This window comes from Thermobia domestica, chromosome 5 (genome assembly GCF_964235325.1).
Source record: "Thermobia domestica chromosome 5, izTheDome1.hap1.1, whole genome shotgun sequence".
NCBI classification, from domain to species: domain Eukaryota; kingdom Metazoa; phylum Arthropoda; class Insecta; order Zygentoma; family Lepismatidae; genus Thermobia; species Thermobia domestica.
In genome coordinates, this window is record NC_137458.1 from 239,243,984 (window position 1) to 239,263,480 (window position 19,497).

General features: G+C 35.7%; 1 protein-coding gene across 5 annotated transcripts in view; it reads right to left on the minus strand.

Annotated features, from left to right (window-relative positions):
* Positions 1-1,009: 1,009 nt before the first annotated feature.
* LOC145686485 (PRELI domain-containing protein 2-like) overlaps positions 1,010-19,497 on the minus strand; it is a 35,983-nt gene continuing 17,495 nt past the window's right edge. For 3 of the 5 annotated variants that reach the window (XM_081759839.1, XM_081759841.1, XM_081759840.1), the window contains exons 3-5: positions 18,427-18,497; positions 12,983-13,143; positions 1,010-6,799 (exon numbers count right to left, since the gene is read on the minus strand). In XM_081759839.1, the coding sequence (XP_081615965.1) occupies positions 6,613-6,799; positions 12,983-13,143; positions 18,427-18,497 (419 nt within the window). In that variant the 3' untranslated portion in view covers positions 1,010-6,612. Of the gene's footprint in view, positions 6,800-11,727; positions 11,758-12,982; positions 13,144-18,426; positions 18,498-19,497 lie in introns of those variants that run through there. The other 2 variants (XM_081759842.1, XM_081759843.1) reach the window with 2 other exon arrangements.

The following is a 19,497-nucleotide window of genomic DNA, read 5'->3' on the forward strand; positions in this document are numbered from 1 at the left end:
CGTGTACCTATAAATTTGGTGGCTGTAAGTATGTACCTCAAACATCTGAATATTTAATATGCATCCAATAGTATGTTAACAATCAAATTTGACTTATGCGAAAACCACTTCCAGAATTCTGATTGCATACTTTGGTACCACACTGTATACATTGGAACCTCGGGATAGGAATTAGCAATGGTCGAAGTGAGATGGTATGCGGTAATATTGCCATACCGCCTCTAGTTTTTCTGTTATCAAGACATACCGTCACTGGAGAGTAAATACTAAATACCTTTAATAAATGTTATATATATATATATATATATATATATATATATATATATATATATATATATATATATATATATATATATATATATATATATATATATATACAGTAATTGACGAATAGATTTGGACGTAAAAAGATTTTATTTCTTATGTAGAAATGATTCCTAAGTTGACAAAACCGACATTTTTTTGTTATCTTTTTCCTACTTTTTGCTCCTAAAATGAAGTGCCTTCAAAGAAGTTAATCTAGTTTATATTTTGATGTGCCATATTGAATTGTTTCTTTCTTATGTATGTGTACCTTCTTGTAATGCATATAAACGTTGTGTTTTGAGCATGGACGAATTTGTCTGCTGTGAAGACGGATCTTCCAGGGGTTTGGCGTGATACTGAATCGAGTGAAGGGTTCGGGAGTTTTCTCACAGGAAATTGTTAATATAAAAAGTTGTTTTTGAATATTTTCTGTATAATTCTCTATAATACAACATAAGGGGATATTTCTTTTTTCAGAATTGTTGGTAGGGGGTCAAAGTCTCTCCATGCTCTCCCTGTAACCACAGAGAAGCTCTCCAATGGTTTTCAGTCATTATATAAATAGAAATGCAATCTTTTGGGCAAATACTCTCACTGTATTGCAACATTTAGAAAGCCGGTTATGTAGAGTCAAAATCGTAATGAAACATACAGCCTTTTTTTTTTTCCCACTTCGAACATGTATGAATAACACACACACGTATACAAAACTGAAAACATTTTATTTACTTTTGTTCTCTTAACAGGATTCTTAATTATTGTCAGTCTACATGTACTATTCTAGTCGTAAATACAGAGATTCTATTCGCTATCAATATCAAACTCCCAAAATAATCTATCTTAAAATACAATTAGATTAGAGTTACTTTAGAGACCTTTGAAAGAAAATACCATATTTGCTCACGTAATTTGTGCCATCGCATTTTTCGTACACTAATTTTCAAAGAGTTAACTAATTTTTAAACTTTATTTTTATTCCGTGCATTTTTACGCACATTATTATTTTCAATATGGCATGAATTCGATCAAATATCAATTACCCGTACAATGTTATCATTAATTAAGAACTAACAACAGAGAATTCTAAGTCTATATACATTGTATTCGTTATGACTGTCATAAATTTGATTAATGATAACTCAAAATTACTCTTATGTTACAAAATTACAATTAAACAGTAATGTATTCTTGATTACACGATACTAGAATAAAACTCAGATCGACCTCTATTTAAAAAAATACGCATATATTATGTACCCAATTTTTCAGTGGCCAGAATAGATGAGAATTTGCAATAAAAGTGTACAAATTACATGAGCATTTTTTAAAAATTTAATACAACATACATACAACTGAAAAAAAATGATGTATGGATAAAAAGGCACTTATGATCGGATCTTCATTAACTTGTTGACATAAAATAACGAACTAAAATCATACTGGAAGAAATCAAAGAATCCTTCACTAATGAGGTGTTTTTAAGTCAAAATAAATCGTCATACTATATTAAAACAAGAACAATAAAAACATTATGTAATATTCAAACACAATCTTGGAGAGAGCATGTGGATCCCGCATAAATATAGTTAAGTGAATCGTACAATATTAATTATTCACTCGTATTGCAACCACATTGTATATGCCTTTTCAGCATTTCCCAGTCTTGGCCTTCAAGTAACTTATTTCATGTCCTTTAAAATGGAAAAGTACAAAAATATTGATGTCTATTAAACTAATATCTCAGAATAGAGAAGTTCTCGGAGTACACTGCGCAACAAAGAAATGTACGTAACGAGTTTCTCTCCCTTACAAAATAACCAATTTGATATATTGGCTGAAATCAGTCCACGTACTTGTACCCGTGTTGGACGGTCAACTGCAACTGTACACCGAATCATACGCGACAATTTGGCACTCAGAAGTGCACACAAGCGGCGGGTCCATGTTCTGAAGCCAACACATCGCAGAACGGCGGGTGGCATGCAAAAGGCTGTATGAAGGTTATCTGGCAGGTGACAAATGGGGTTATGTGATCACCTTAGATGAAGCATGGGTCTATGAGACAGGATCCCAGCAGAGGCGTGCAATTTACTACCGCCACAGTGATGGAACCGATCATGCAAAGTGGGTTCGCTCCTGCAAGGAGAGTTTTCCAAAGGGATGTATGGTAGTGACTGGTTTCTGCGCAAAAAGAAAGCTTCCGATACACCGGGTGCCATCAAATGTCAAGGTGAATGCAGCGTATTATATCGAGCATGTACTGGAACCCATCTATCGCCAACATGCCCCGGTTTTGTATGGCAATGACAGAGTGTTCATCCACCAGGACAAGGCCAGCAGCCATACTGCCAAACGAACGGTGGCCTACATGACACGTATGGAACAGGAGACAGGTGTAAAGGCTATCCCATTTTGAGACATCCCCGTCAAGTCACCAGATGCATCCCCTATGGACTTCTCTGCTTTCGGCCTCCTCAAACGGAACATCTATAAGCGTCGTCCGACGACACTTGGTGGCCTTTGGAAAGTGTGCAAAGAGGAGTGGGCGAAATTGGATCAGGCAGTGCTCAATAGAGGTCTCCTTCAGTGGAAACTACAATGTCGTGCAATTGTTCACCAACAGGGCTCTCACATCGAACATGATCGCTGGTGGAAACGAGGTTTTACGCCCTAGGGCACGGGTCTGTACTTCACTACCTTCTGTAATTCGAAATAAAGAATGCAGATCATTTTGGGGGGCATAGTCCTTTGTAAATTAATGAAAACTGCCCTCAAAATTAATTCCGAAGCTATTGGAAAATAATTTTAAAAGAGGGAAAACACGTATTTCTATTCACGGCGACCTTTGAAGTGGATGTATGGGAGATAGATACGAGCAGCACCATAGCAACCTTCCACTAAAATGGATGCCATTTGACATACCTTGAACCTGTACATATCCAACAGTAATGATGGTAGTTGTTCCTTTGTTTTGTAGGTACAGTCACGAAAGAAAATATTCTTCTGTTGACAAAATTCTTTTCTTAATAACTCAACAATAAATTAACCTATTACAGTACCGATTTTGGCAAGTTATCAAATTATAACTAACTTATGAATAACAACAAAAAGATTCAAATTAATTAATTTGTTCCCGAGTTATTGGCAAAAGAAAATTTGTCAACTATCAAATACTTTCTTTTCCGTGTGTACTATAACTATAGCCGTCAGAAGAAATGTTGCATATTTGAGCATATTGTCATTTAGTGCTCCAGTGTCACAAGTGAACCGAAAGCTTTGAGTGATAGTAATATCTGTATTGAGAATGAATAAATACACATTTCGTAACTTAGATTTCTCTACATTTTTACGACAACTGGTTACCAACAAAAAATTTTACCTTATTAAATAATAATAAAACTATTTTGCATGTACTTTCATACGCGGTGATGCCCGCCATTAATATGTGTATAGTGACATCTTATTTTACATTATTTTTCTGATAGAAATTCAGAAAAGACAAGTGAAAATATTTTCAGGAATCGTAAATTTTAAATATTTCGTAGACAAAGATAGATATAAGATGACAGTGTCCTTACATCTGCAATATCAGAGAAATGTTTCCGTCTGCTGCCTTGGTTATAAAAATATGACCCATTTGTTGCGAATAACATTATATAAAAACGTATGAAATTTTCATGTTCACCATACGGAGCTTAGGAGGAAACATGAAGTTGATCAGCTTTTGCAGCGCAGTGTTACCAACGAGATATTAATCTACTCTGAGATTATTATTATTATTATTATTATTATTTTAAAATCACGATTCTTATTTTAAAAACAATTTTCAAACTAAAGAAAAAAAAAAAAAAGAACCAGTATCACAATTTCGACTTTGCAGCGGTCTAATACTATGAAACAAAGTAATAACTGCTTTTGAAATAATATTTACCGACGCATAATCTTATCGCTAAATATGACATCAAAACTGAAGGATGTGCAGCAATAAAGAATTCTCAAAGACACGTGTTGTTTCATACCACTTTCTAATTACTAGGCCGCTACAAGGCCCGAACTCTTATCCAAATCTTTGTTTCTCCATTATTTTGAAAATTACTTTAAAAAAAAAAAAAAAAAAAAACCACTGCGTCTCCACATTTCTTTACTTTCCCTTTTTATACGGGAAACATGACAGTATAATAAGGTATACAAAAGGAATAATACAACACATTTGCGTAGTTATAACAAAATATGAAAACGAATAATAAACTCATTTGAAAACACTATATATAACACAAGCTTTGACCGTTGTTCGTTATTTGGTTACTTTAGTGCTTATCAATAACAATACTAAAACAATGCTTTTCATAAAACATAACACATTAATAAGGATCTCTAGTAAATATACACCCATTAAAATAGCTTTATGTATTCATATATTCAATGACACTAATATCAGTATTACGAAAGTTAGTCCAAAAATAATGAATATCTACTTTTTGCCTTGTAATCACCCTTTATTCACATCTATGGGTAGAATATTTTCTTTTGCTCTGACTTTCTTTTATTACCATACCATCCATGGACTGCAAGGCAATTGAAAACATGATCTGGTGAAACAGTTTGGAACAATTTGTGTATAATATTACACTATATTTAAATTTTTGTACTTTAGATTCTTTCCACATTATATCTTTGTTTACTTGTAAGAGGCTATTTTCATCAATATGCTGATAATAAAGGTACTCACAACATTAATACATAACTTCATCATCATTTGGTTTGGAGAATGGATGTATTCAATTATTTCACTTAGAGATCAATGAAAATATATGAGATTATTCATGAGATTTAGACAAGATAGATCTATTATTAATTACTCAACATGAAATCAGTCTTCTCGCTTTCTAATAACAGTTTCCCTGTAAATAACGATTGTTTATATACTTATTATATACAAAGTAATGGACGTACAAATGTAGTACATGACACACTAAGTTTGTGTCATCATTTTTTTAAAATACTTTATTATTTTAAGAAAGGAAAAAAAAAATTGTTTCGCCCTTACAAGTCGTAACACATAAAATGTTTAATAAAAATATCACGATACTTCTACAGGACATGAAATGCAATGGGCTCATTCAGAAGTTAAGCAGTTGAACAAAAGTTGATTTCGTCGAATGGAATGTTGCCTCAACGTTAAATGCCAGTATACACTATGTTTATATTCTTGTAACATTGAAAAAGTTAGTTAACCTGATTTCGCATACCTGTCATCATGATGACCATGATGAAACTGAAGAGTTCTATCAATTTACACAAATAATTTTGCACAGGTTCATTTCCTGTTCAGTATGTATTGCATTCGATACTGCATGATTGCTACTGTATGACTGATGTTACTGAACGCGCCCACTGATTTAGATCGTTAATTTTAATAGAGATCGAACGAATAGCAACAACTAGACAAACACTGTAAGTACAAAGATGTATGCCGCAACATATTAACTGCGAATAAATTCTTAATACCATAGAAGAATAAAAGTGTTGCTGCAAGAAATGTTTGTTTGTAAAATTAATCCCTTAGAAGGTTGTTTTAGCAACAATACTTTACCCAACTTACTTTTCATAAATTCTTTATTGATCATATTGAATCATGTCTTGGCAGAGATAATCTTATTTACTTTAAGGACTTATATATCACTTCTACCACGCAAAATCTTACAGGAATTTCTTACACCTATTTCTTTGCTTCTTAAAACCATCATTTTATTATTATTTTCGCACAAGTGAAGAGTTTATTTTAGGACTAAGAATAAAAAACTGCAAATCTTTTCACAGTACGTATCTTAAAAGAATACTTCAACAATGAACACCAATACTGTCCAGTGAGTTCAAATATTACTTTCAGAATTCTATACAAATATTTTATATGTTCGTCGAATACTATAAAAGTTAGGATACGACTCGAAATTAATTCACTGAGCAATACTACCGATAACTGTAGTAAAAAGTAAGCACAAGAATCCATTGCCAAGTTTTCACAGGAGAAACTGGAATTGACCTCGTACATTATACATGTAACGTTCTCTGGCAAAAGCCAAGCTGTCTTAAAACACATATTTAACAGTTGTACAGATATACGGCTTCTGTTACCACAATGCTTTTCCGTGTTGCATCCCAACAACGTTGGAAAGTAATTTCCATTTTCTTATGAAAGGAAACTAAAATTTGGTGGATACGAAATAAACTTGACTACATTAATCGACACTTACATTCATAGTGAGATTACCAACAAATTCATACACATATAAAGGCTCAGTACAATCACAGCACAGGAATTTCGTTATTATTGCACATATATGTTTCCGCATTCTGTTTCAGCAACTTTTCCATGATTTCAATATTCTTCTTCATTCTACACGAGAGGAAAGTCTTAGTGAACATTTCCAGAATAGATCCAAGTCTTCCAAGACTTTTGATCTCTACTGCACCGTGTTGTTCAAATTTTGTCCTGCAATAATAATAATAATAATAATAATAATAATAATAATAATAATAATAATAATAATAATAATAATAATAATAATAATAATAATACCTAGATTTCATAATACATGTAAACGCACCGATTAGATTTTTTTAAACGTAATTCGCGTGCACACTGTTCTCTATCAGGAACATTTGAAATGTATATTTCTTCTTGGAGAATTTAGCAAATCTGTACCAGTATTTTTCATCATCCGATACATTTTCATCAACTTTTGTCCTTGCTGACTCTTGGCAGTTTTGTTTTAATTTGGTTTGTTATATGGTATGGACATTAGAGACTTTTTCTTTCCTTTTGTCAATTCACACTGATAAGGAAATTACGGGTGAAAACGCACAAAAAGGAAAGCAAAAAGTGTAATGTTAGCAAACAGTGATGTTCGTTTTTCTGCAAGATAGTGTAAACGTCCGCAAAAGCAGGACAGAGTAGAGCACGTGCTGTAACTACAGGGCGTCTATAAAGTCTGACCCCGGGCCATTTTTGCGGAAAAGGGCTGGGTGGATAGAAAAGTCAGCGGACACGTTTCTCGTTATTTTTAGTGGCATATATTTTGAATGAAAAAGTTGTTTCCCAGGTCCCCCTAAGGGTCCAACCAAAATTTTCAAATGGTAAGGGTGGGGGTCAAGTAGTATATCGTTGGAAAGATACTGCGAAAAGAATCAAGATGAAGCAAGTCCCGAGTCTCTACGCTCACTCTGTACAAAATAGTAGGCAATCAAAATGTCAACACAGTTGTCATGAAAGAGTTTGTGACCGCCATTTTGCATAGGGTGCACATAAAGAGTCGGGACTTCCTTCATCTTGTTTCTTTTCACAATACCTTTTCCAACTACACACTACTTGACAACCCTTACCATTTGACAATTCTGGTTGGACCCAGTCTGGGACCCTCCAGTGACCCTGAGGCAATAAGTTTTCATTCAACATGTGTGCTCCGAAAAATAATGAGGTACGTACGCGCCGATGTTTCCATCCACTCAACCGTTTCCGCAAAAATGGCCCGGGGTCAGGCTTTATAAACGCCCTGTCGGTATGGCACGTGTTCTTGCGGACGTTTACACCAGCTTGCAGAAAAACGGACATTACTGTTTGTTTCAGGGGTGCTAACATTACATATGCTTTCATATTTGTGCGTATTTGCCCATTGAGGAAAGTACGTGAGCTCAACCGAACAAATACGCATAGAAATAAGAGTATGAATAGTGTTAGTATCCCTAAAGCGATAGGTGATGTCCGTGTGTCTGCAAGATGGTGCAAATTTGCACCAATAGATGGCGCTACGATATTCCAGGGAAAGCCCGCTCATGTCTATTGCTACACTATTCACATCAGTGCAAACACTTGTTCTTCGCGTGAGGAATGGTTAAATATGTAGTGAGACGTCAAATGGTGCGAGAGTGGTGATCAATCCGATGAATGTAATGCGATTGGTTGGAGTGAAAGTGCGACGCAAAGTACGTCCTGAGGAAGGAATTGGTCTGGAAGATAAGACATTTGCATGTTTTCTAGAAGAATTAATTATGCAAAAATATGGAAATCAGTTAGAAACCGAAAATCTCCGAACGTTACAGCGCAGTAGTGAAGATTGTGAAGAGAATGAAGAGGAAGAAGTGAGAACGTGTAATGACACTGTAAGTCCTGCAAGAGACAATGAAAATAGCCAGAGTGAATACGAACCGTCGCCGAAAAGTTGATGTCGACAGTATGATCACATAGTTTAGTGATGCCACACTGGAGAACATATTCGAGGACAATCATGTGCGCGGATTCATCTTTATATATATATATATATAAACCTCTTGCAACGATACCCGAAACTAAAGAAAAAAGCAATATTAAATGCGTCTTACAATATGTAGCAAAGAAACAGAAAAACACGGCTGCGTTCAAAGGAAATCGTACACTACAGTTAGAGATAATTAAGCAAGATACCACAGCAAAGTTTGATGAAGCTCGAGATATGGGAGTTAGCGTCTATTATTGGCACTTACAACTCTGGGTGATGGAAATAGCCACAAATATATAACTAAGCGTGTATTCTTCGAATTTCACAGCTTCAATAAGATTTATTACAAATTTCAAGCGGCAGTATGGAATAATATCCCGTCGAATCACTATGTTACAACCACGGAAAGAACATGATGAATCACGAAGAAAAGTATCTCAATGGAATTTGTGTGGAACTGTGATCAAAGCTTGTTCAAATACGAATTATCATCAGACCGTACATTGCCGAAGAAAGGAAAGAAAGATACTATCTCGACGTTGCAGTCGATGTATTGTGCAACACACAGCCGACGTCTAGCTGAAAAATTGTATATACCCTTTCAAGAATCCAGAGGTAAATTTGGTCCTCGTGTTGCACGGTACGTGGAAGGAAGATGCCCTCTTAATGTAGTGGTGAACGCAAGTGTGAACGGGAAGATGACGAAAGAACATCTTACCAAGCTTTTTGTGTCGGTATTAAATCCACATTTATCTGACAACGATACATCGCTCGTACTGTTTGACTCTTAATCGAGACACAAGGATGAATATATCCTCCAGGATGCCTCTGTAGGAAAACGTGTCGATATGAAACTAATCCTACCAAAAACTACAAAATATGCTCAACTTTTGGACTATATTTTTTTCGGCAATACAAACTGTTTGCCAAACGCATTACTGACTATCTCTAGTTACGTTCCCGTGCGCAGCAGCCGAATTTACACGATCGGTTCTTTCTCCTGAAATTACATTCAGTCATCAACAATCAGTTCTTGGCGGATATCTATAGACCGATGCTTCGTTAGGCATCACAGAAAGCTGGTTATGACAATGGCGAACCTGTGCAAGGCTTTCAAAAGTGCAATCGATGTGCTTTCCATATAGATATTAAAGAGTATGCGGTGTTCACATGTGACAATTGTTCTTTTGTTACCTGTGCATTCTATAGTCTTTCGTACTGCTTTGGTCATTTTATTGAGAATCCTCATATGCACTTATAGTTACGCCACGTTATCTACGTGCGCCTCTTACTGTGACTTCTCGTGGAGGTTTCCAACGAACATCACCATTTGCTTGAAGATATTGTTTCATCTTGTTTCTTTTCACAATACCTTTCCAACGATCTACTACTTGACTCTCCTTACCATTTGACAATTTTGGTTGGACCCTGTCTGGAATCCCCCGGGGAACCCTAGAACACAACTTTTTCATTCAAAATGATCCCTCCCAAAAATAACGAGATACGTGTTCGCCGATTTTTCCATCCACCCAAATGTTTTCTCAAAAATGGCCCGGCGTCAAACTTTATAGACGCCAAGTAGTTATGGCATGTGCTCTACTTTGCTCTACTCTTGCAGACGTTTACACCATCATGCAAAAAAACGGACATCACTATTTGCTTCCGAGGTGCTAACATTACACATGCTTTTCTTTTTGTACGTGTTCACCCGTTCGAGCCCAAGTAATTTCCTTTTGAGAGCTAATCCAGGGTTCCCTCTTTATTTGGAGAGCACGAATTTCCTGACTTTTCCAGGTCATGATTTACAAATTTCCAGGTCTATATATAATGTTAAAAAAAAAAAAAAAACTACTAACTAAGCGATCTCCCTTGTAATGTACGTCATAACATAAAGAAAGAAACTGCGCAAACGCGATTTGCTTTGGTTTCTAAATTGAAAATTACATCTCGATTTTGCTGCCAGTTAACAACAAAATTATTCGGGTTTTCCAAAAATTGTACATTTCTAGTGAAAGTCCTCACTACTAGAATATTCAGAGCTGAATTTATAATAATTCAGGTGCAAATATTATGTTTTCTTTCATATTTGACAATTTCTGTATATCAATTATAACCAAGAATTTCTTTATAAACTTGCAATAACTTACGCAAAAATGTTTCCTCAAAATACTATCTAACTGCCAAAGTGTAAATTTTTACACATCTCTCGCATGTGGAGGGTAAGAACTGTCTGGCTTCCCCTCATATATGTTGTATACCAAGACACTATGTTGTCAGTATAGTTAATGATTATTAATTGTTTTTGGTTAATATATTACGAATAAGCCAAACTGGTATATTTTTCATAAATGATAAAGTAGTTTTGATTGGAGTCGAGAAATATGTGATAACAAGAATTTTAGGAATGGCCAAAAAAATGCATCAAAAGATTGCAATCTTGGCCAACAATTAGTTTTTGGATCAGGGACCACAAAATTTTTGAATGGCCCCTAAATCGAATTTTCGCATTTTCTACGGAATAAAGCATATATTGAATTAAATGATAGTTTGGATTTAGCTACACTATATGTAGTTCTCCAGATATAAGGCATACAAGAAAATTTTTGATTATCCAATAAACAGGAAATTTATCAGAATTAGTAAAAGCCGGTGTCCTACGTACGAAATAAAGGAAAAAGGTAATTTAAAAAAACGATAAGAACTTCAATAATAATCTGAAACTACAAACGTTTAGCACAAAATAATACTAACTAATACTAAAAGTAAAAACTATCAACATAATTATGTTAACTGAAGTTGTTCTATTGCTGTTAGTAATAAATAATTGATTAATATTTTAGTATGCTATTATTAAGCTTATTAATCAGGAATAACATAACATTAAAAGAAAAAGGTATCTTTGGTTGAAAGTTTCATCAATGCACAGCCGTCACGCGATAAATAGTCACTTTCTTTTACAAGGTGATAAGAGTAATTGAAGTATTTCACTACTCAAATTTTACTCTTAAACGCTAAAAAAACATACCACGGCATACGGAAAAGGTCTTGTACCTTCGTAGCCTGTCGCAAATCACTGCAAACACATCTAAACTTATGTATTAAATCACTCGGGAAGTTGATTCATATCCGAGTAACTTAAACACACTGACAGTATTTCATGTACTCACCATTTTATGATAAGAACTCCGTATGTGTGCTTAGAGATAAAAGCAAATGAAAGCATTAATTTCTCAAATAATAGATGGAAATCTACAACATTACATTATTTTAATTTGACTAAAATACAGCATATATTAAAATTTATTTTTATAAAAATTACTATGTTGTAAACAGGAAATCTTTTTCAGGAGTGGAGATAATCATCTTTGAGTAAATTGAAAACAGACTGAATTTATAAAAACTACGAAATAACGGGGAAAAAGTTCTTTATATCCTCTCTTTCCATTTTATTCCTTTGATTATCGTAAGTTACACCCATTACTACATTCTTTATTGTCTACACAAAACTTTATCTCTTGGCACATAAATTATTTATTCACCTAAGACATTGTTTTCGACATTTTCCAACAAATATCTTTTCCGATTTTTGAAAACTATAGGACGTATCCATCCTTCTTATTCTTGGTGATGTTAACTGACGTTAAAAAAAAAAAAGGAATTAACGAATATTCCTTCAAGAAAGATCTATAGTGGCTTAAAATTTCTGTCGTTACGTGTGCACTAGTAAGGTAATATATAATCCGACTAAATTTTCAATGAATATTATTAATATTAAATGAGAAAAGCTAAAAGGATAATACTCACCGCAAAAGATATGTAACATTTAACAAGTAGCGCCTTCGGAAGAAACCTCTTTCTTCATCGGCTGCTTAAAATTCATCGCGGAATCATGTTTAATTGAAAAAAACAAAAGCAGCAACGGGACGAAACATCAAAGAATCCTATTACATCCATAAAAAGAAACCCATACGTAATTTAGAGAGAGGAGAAATAAATATTATTTGGAGTAATCTTTTCACTACATACTTTTGCCATCTGGAAAGCAAAAAAAGAAAACTGAACAGCAATGTGCAATGACAGTAAGTGCTATTCCCATGTGTTTAATTTTTTGACAGAAGATTTATTTTTACATTTCTTAACTTTTTTTTTTTTTTCATTTTTACTTTTCCAAACTCTCCTTCATCCTTTTTAAATCCTTTTTGAATTTTAAGCAAGTCAATGAAGGAAGAAGGTTCTTTCGAAAGCGTATTTGTTACATGTAGAAGAAAACTCTACTATATATCTTTTGCGGTGAGTATTAGCCTTTTTGCTTTTCTCATTAAATATCATCATCGCTCGCAATACTGTGATCATTAATATAAGTTTATCAATATTACCTAATTACACCATACAACATTATTTTAAAAATGTAATTGACGTACCAGTTAGGATTTCTCTCATCCACCAGAAAGGTTGATGATTCGACCATGTCTGCCGTGTCTGCCCATGTAATATTTCGGCTTCGAATCCAGTATCTTCGGCCTACGATATCCAACCAGCATTCTTCTTCAATATGTACAGCTGGCTCATCCAACAAGGAGATCTCATTATAAAGAAAAGAAACACGAATTTTATTACTTCTACTCCAAAATTATTTTCCTGGATCTATCATAGATCACTGAAATTTGTCCATTGCTAACATGACGGTATTTTAACAAACAAACATAGAAAATTAAATAAAGACTTCAAGTATTATAAAGATTTATAATTACCATTTCTATTTTACATTCTTTAGGATTTTTTTCTCTAAATATTCTAAAATATTTAGTTTTAATCAAATCTGAGACTTCTAAACACCAACTTGTAAATAAAATCAGTCCAATAAGTTTCTAAGTTAAAGGAAGTCAGGATTACGTTGTAGCAAATGTCAGTTTCTTTTAACCTTTCATAAATATGAAGCTGCAAATTTCATTTCCACAGAATACCTTAGAATATACTATCAACATTACACTAAATATCCAAAATGAAATTATATATATATATATATATATATATATATATATATATATATATATATATATATATATATATATATATATATATATATATATATATATATATATAAACTGTGAAAACAACGTTTGTATTTCAAATATCTAATTAAACTACAGAAAACTCTCACTACAAATAATTTTGACAAGCTAATATCACAATTGTGCACAAAAGCGGTAAATTGGATACAGTTCCATCCAATAATGAGTAAGAATATGGAGTAACTAGTGAAACAACAATGTGGGCCGACAGACGAAAGCTTAGAAAACCCATCAACAGATGTTGTACACCACAAACTTATATCGATTGGGATTGAACCAGTAACTCACCGCTTAGAAACTGAAATCTTTAATTTCAACATTCTACAGCTAAGGGAGAAGGATGAAAAGTGAATGATTATGAACGAATTTGTCGAATGAAAAAGTAGGAGAAAACAGTATAAGTCAGAGCCAAACCACAAGCAGGATATCGTTTACCACGAACTCACATGGCCTGGGATCGTACCAGAAGCCTCTGGTGAGCATTGTACCACTGAGCCACCGTTGAAATTAATCGGTGGAAAGAATAATTTAAACCTGCTAAGGGTAAACATATCTTCTTAATACTTTATATCCAATACTTTATTTTGAAATGGTTGCACACTTATTACACTCAGTAAATTTTATACGTAATGATAGGTATAGATTTTGCGGAACAACTCCTTTGACCTTCCACTTGCTTGAACTGATTGACGATATCTAATGTGTGGATATACTACGGTAGGTTGATAAGTTCTCAGCCTACTCAGGTTCAAGCAAAGCTAGATATAAAAGTTATATACGTTCATGAGGCTTATAATTTGTGAAGCTACTGTGCAAAATTTGGTTTGACTAAACCAAATTTAAATTTGTTTTTTTCAGGTCCAAAATTAGGATGTCTATCCACGTCCCAGAAATTAGTAAATTTGAACACCGTGCATTCATCAAATACCTCTTCCTAAAGAGACTCTCGCCGAAGGAGATCCACCACGACACTGGGGGACAAGGCACCATCATATGCCACTGTGAAGAAATGGGCAGCGAACTTCAAACGTGGGCAGTTTGGTCTAAACGATGATCCAAGGTGTGGCAGACCAATTTCAGTAACCTCCCCCGAGATGATTGACGCCATCACAGGATGATTCTCGACAATCGTCGAATCCCGCTCAAACAGATAGAGGACACATTGGGCACTAGTTATGAACGGGTGTGGAAAGTTATCCATGAAGACTTGGATATGAGGAAGGTCGCGGCAAAATGGATTCCGAAACTTTTGAACGCAGATCAGAAACGTGAACGGGTGGAGGCAAGTAAGGCAGTTCTGTCACAATTTCAAGCGGATAAGGCCAATTTTTTTTGCAACGGCTGGTAACAGTGGAAGAAACCTGGTTATATTTCTACGATCCCACGACGAAACAGCAATCGGCGGAATGGCGCCACAGCGGTTCTCCACGTTTGAAGGCTAGGACACAGGGATCCTCTGCTAAGGTCCTTGCTACGGTCTTCTGGGATTGTGAAGAAATTCTATTGTTGGATTATCTGAAATCGGATGAAACCATCAATGCAACTTATTATACATCTCTTCTGGACAAACTGAAAGCAGAACTAAAGGAGAAGAGACGTGGAAAGCTGTGAAAAAGGGTAATCTTCCTCCAGGACAATACGCCCTCACACAAGGCACGTCTGACATTGCAAAAATTGGAAGACCTACGGTTTCAAATACAGAAGCATCCACCTTACTCGCCTGATTTGGCTCCATCAGACTTACATCTCTTTTCTAAATTGAAAATGTTTTTAAAGGGAACGCATTTCAATGGTGCCGATGACGTCATTTCTCAAACAGGCTTGGTTTTCAGAGAATTCATCCGACTTCTACTTGCCTGGCCTGCAAACACTGCAGCGGCGATGTGAAAAGTGCATTGCACTACAAGGGGAATATGTTAAATTAAAACACCAAGCTTCGCTTCGTATCTACTTGTTTTCTCGGTGAGGCTGAGAACTTATCAATCCACCCTCGTACACAAAAAACAAAATTAATTACCTACCAGAAAATATTGAAAACATAATTATGATTCTTTAAATAGGGGCCTATATGTAATAAGAACTGTCCCTAAAACTCTTTGTCATACAGAGAGTTGAAGAAGAAAAAGAAACATCTCATCGTGTACGGTTTGTTGCGATTATGTTTACTATTTCCCGGTACGCAATTCGTTATATATATATATACGAAAGCCGCCATCTTGAATTCACGTCAAGATTTTTAAATGTGAACATGGTCATGAGGCACATCATTTTAGGCTAGAATTTAAATTCAAACACAATTGTGATATCGGTTTGTTGATATCTTAATGTGTTCAAAAAGTTACATTCATTTCAAACTGCTAATTTTACCGCACTGTTTCTGTTGTTGCAGGTGAATAATTAAGCCGCTAACGACAGCAGGGAGGAAGGAGTTGATCAGGGCATGGGGAGGAAGGAGTGCAAGGGCTGTAGCAGCTGAATTCAATGCCAGGCACCCAGATCGACATCCTGTGTCCCATGTTAGTGTCGCCCAACTCTTTCAGAAGTTCATGGATATTGGTTCCATAGCAGATAAACCCAGGTGTGGAAGACCCACGACCGAAACAGATGAAGCCGCATCAGAAGCAGTGCTGCCATCATTTGCTACATCACCACACCGCAGTACCTGTCGTCTATCCATGGAATGTGGTGTCAGCCGTACATCCATCAGACGTATCTTACAGAAAAGCAAGTGGCATCCGTACAAATTGCAACTTCAACATCATCTATCTGAAAATGACCCTGATCGTCGTGTGGACTGGGCCCTTGCACAGTTGCAAACGGATCCCACATTCCACACACAAATTTTCTTTTCCGATGAGGCCAATTTTTAAGTCACTGGGGAAGTGAATAAGCAAAACTGTCGCTATTGGTCCCCGACAAATCCTCAGTGGGTTGACCCTTTCAAAATGGTAGGTACAGGCAAATTAATGTTGTAGTGTGCTCTATGGGGCACCAAATTAATTGGTCCATTCACCATTCCTGGTACCCTCACTGCTGAACGGTATTTGGATATGTTGCGGGATCTCATCCTCCCTTCCATATTGTCCGAGGACGGCACATTTCCACTCTTTTTCCAGCAGGATGGTGCCCCTCCGCATTACGAATTACCGGTCCGTACCTATTTGGATAAACAATTTCCTGGACGTTGGATTGGACCCTGTGGTCCCATTGAATGGCCTGCACGATCACCAGATCTGACGCCCTTGGATTTTTATCTGAAGGCAAAGGTATACGCCGAAAAGATCCGGGATCTTGAACACCTGGAAGAACGCATATTTGCAGCCTGTGCCGATATTTAACCAGAAACTCTTTTGAGGGTCATGGACAATTGGGTTGAACGACTTCCTTGTGCATAACTCGGGATGGGGCCACGTAGAGCACGTGCTCCGCCATGCGTGACAGGTAAAATTAGCAATTTGAAATGCCTGTAACTTTTGAACAAATTGATATCAACAAACCGATTTCACAATTGTGTTTGTCTTTAAATTCTAGCCTAAAATGATGTACCGCATGACCATGTTCCTATTTAAAAATCTTGACGTGAATTCAAGATGGCGGCTTTCAAGATGGCCGCCATCTTGGTCACCATCACAATCCGACTTTCCCCTCGGCCTACTCTGTTACTACATGGTTGTTGTTCACTATTTTCCACGAACACGGATTTTACAAGGGGTGGTAAGGGACTTATGGTTATTTTAGTAGAGTGTTATCTTTCCTTGAGATTCTGAATCGATTCCAAGAAATCGCTTGCCACTGTCTATTGCACTTTTTTTTCTATGACGATTGCCGTTAAGATCGGAAACTATTGATTTCTACCACTTCTGTTTTGAATGTAGGGTTAACGGAGGAGACGGGACCTTTTCTTAAGACGCTGAATCGATTGAAAAAAAATGATTTTATGCCTCTCGATCTCTCACTGTGTTTGCTCTAATATCTGTCCACAAACAGACGGATGGAAATAGCCATTCTATAGGTTTTCTGACTCTTTTTTTTTCTTTTTTTTAAGCATAGTTTGAAGGTTTAAAAGATACGTAGATCACACCAAAAATTCTTGTTTTCCACACTCCTTTGGAAAAATTGTTGATCTATTGACAAATCTATAGACCTGGCAACGCTGAACTGAAGTGGATGAACATAAAACACGATTGCTGAAGATTCTAATTAATTTACCTTCTAATGATGTAGAAAAATAATACCTTTCCCATTTCCATATTTGGATCTTTATATTTAAGAAAATGAATGAAATCTGTAAGTTTTACGTCCCACGGTTATGCCGGTGAGGCTAAAGGAGACGGTGATGATGAGAGATGAGTGAAATGGTGGAATGAAGAAAGTGGGAGGAAACGGGAGAACCCGAGAAAACCCACGAGCACGATGTTTGTCCACTACAAAGTTCACTTGGCGGGGGCTGGGATCGAACCCGGGACTCCAAGCACCAGAGGTGAACGCTCAACCACTGAGCCACCGCGCCCCCCTCTTTATATTTAGGAATACATGAAAACTATTATTTATTGGTTTATTATGGATTCTAAAATTGGGTCTGTTTTCCATAGATGAATCCCTTCTATATCGCATTTCGGTTTCTATGGCCAAACAAATACCAACTGACCACGAGAGTTTCTTTTAAATGAGATCATTCTAATATAGATTCTATAGCACTAACGCGTCACTACAAATCAGTCGCAATTTGATTTGTAAGTCAGCATTTCATTACGCAAAGTAGTTCCGGCAATCACATAGTTAGTCGAACATACCTTTCGCAAAATGCATGGAATAGCATTGACGCAAGTAGCGATCCTCTTCAAATAATGAATTCCAGAATTGTCTGTAAGAAATACGGAAATGTATTTTAAATTAATTATAACACTAAGTACTACACGAACAATGCAAGCTAATCAAACAAGATTTCTTGCTGCTAACATGCAACATACGGTATAAAGTAAGTAAATAACAGAATATTCGCCAGTTTGATATTTTTACGATTAGATTGAGACAGAAAAACAGGAATTGAAAGATCATAACACAAAGCTGGAAATAGTAGTTCTAGGTAACAAAAAGGTCAGAAAGGAAGCTAAATAAATATATTATTAAACAATTGAGTTTCGTTACGCAACTTGAAACTACAAAAGATTTCCAAACTACGCGAATTCAATACTGAAACTGAAGAAGTACATCTGTAACTTTTGGTTGGAATTGATGGATAAGAATAAAGATGGAACCTATTCATCGGACGCTGAATGCATATCAAAAAGCCATTAATCGCTGTCTCTTACTGTTTTTCGTCTACGGAGATCAATATTAAAACACAAAGTATCTACCGAAGTAGGAGATAAATTTCTACCACTTCCTGTATTAGTAAATGGATGCAAGTAAAGATACCATCTTTTCTTCAGACGCTGAAACGGATCCGCAAAACTCCTCATCGCTATTTATTATTGTATTTGATTTACGGCGATCAACGTTAGAACCGGAAGTTGTTAATACCTATCAGTTCAAGTTCAGATAGGGAATTAACGGAATAGACGGAACCTGTAGTTGCGACGCTGAATCGATTCCACGAAAACTTTTGTCGCCATCTCTTATAGTTTTACCGCAAGTAGTATTCAATTTCTACCACTTCCGGTTTTAGTAGAGAGATGTGGGTGAAGATGGTACCTTTTCTTCAGACACTAAACCGATTCCAAAAAGCCGTTGTTCCCGTTTTTGTTCTACGGTGATCGACGTTGAAATCCGAAGTTGTTCATTTCTACCACTTCCGGTTTGAATCGTGGTTTAACAGAGGAAATGGGATCTATTATTGGGAGGATGAATCGATTACCAAAAAA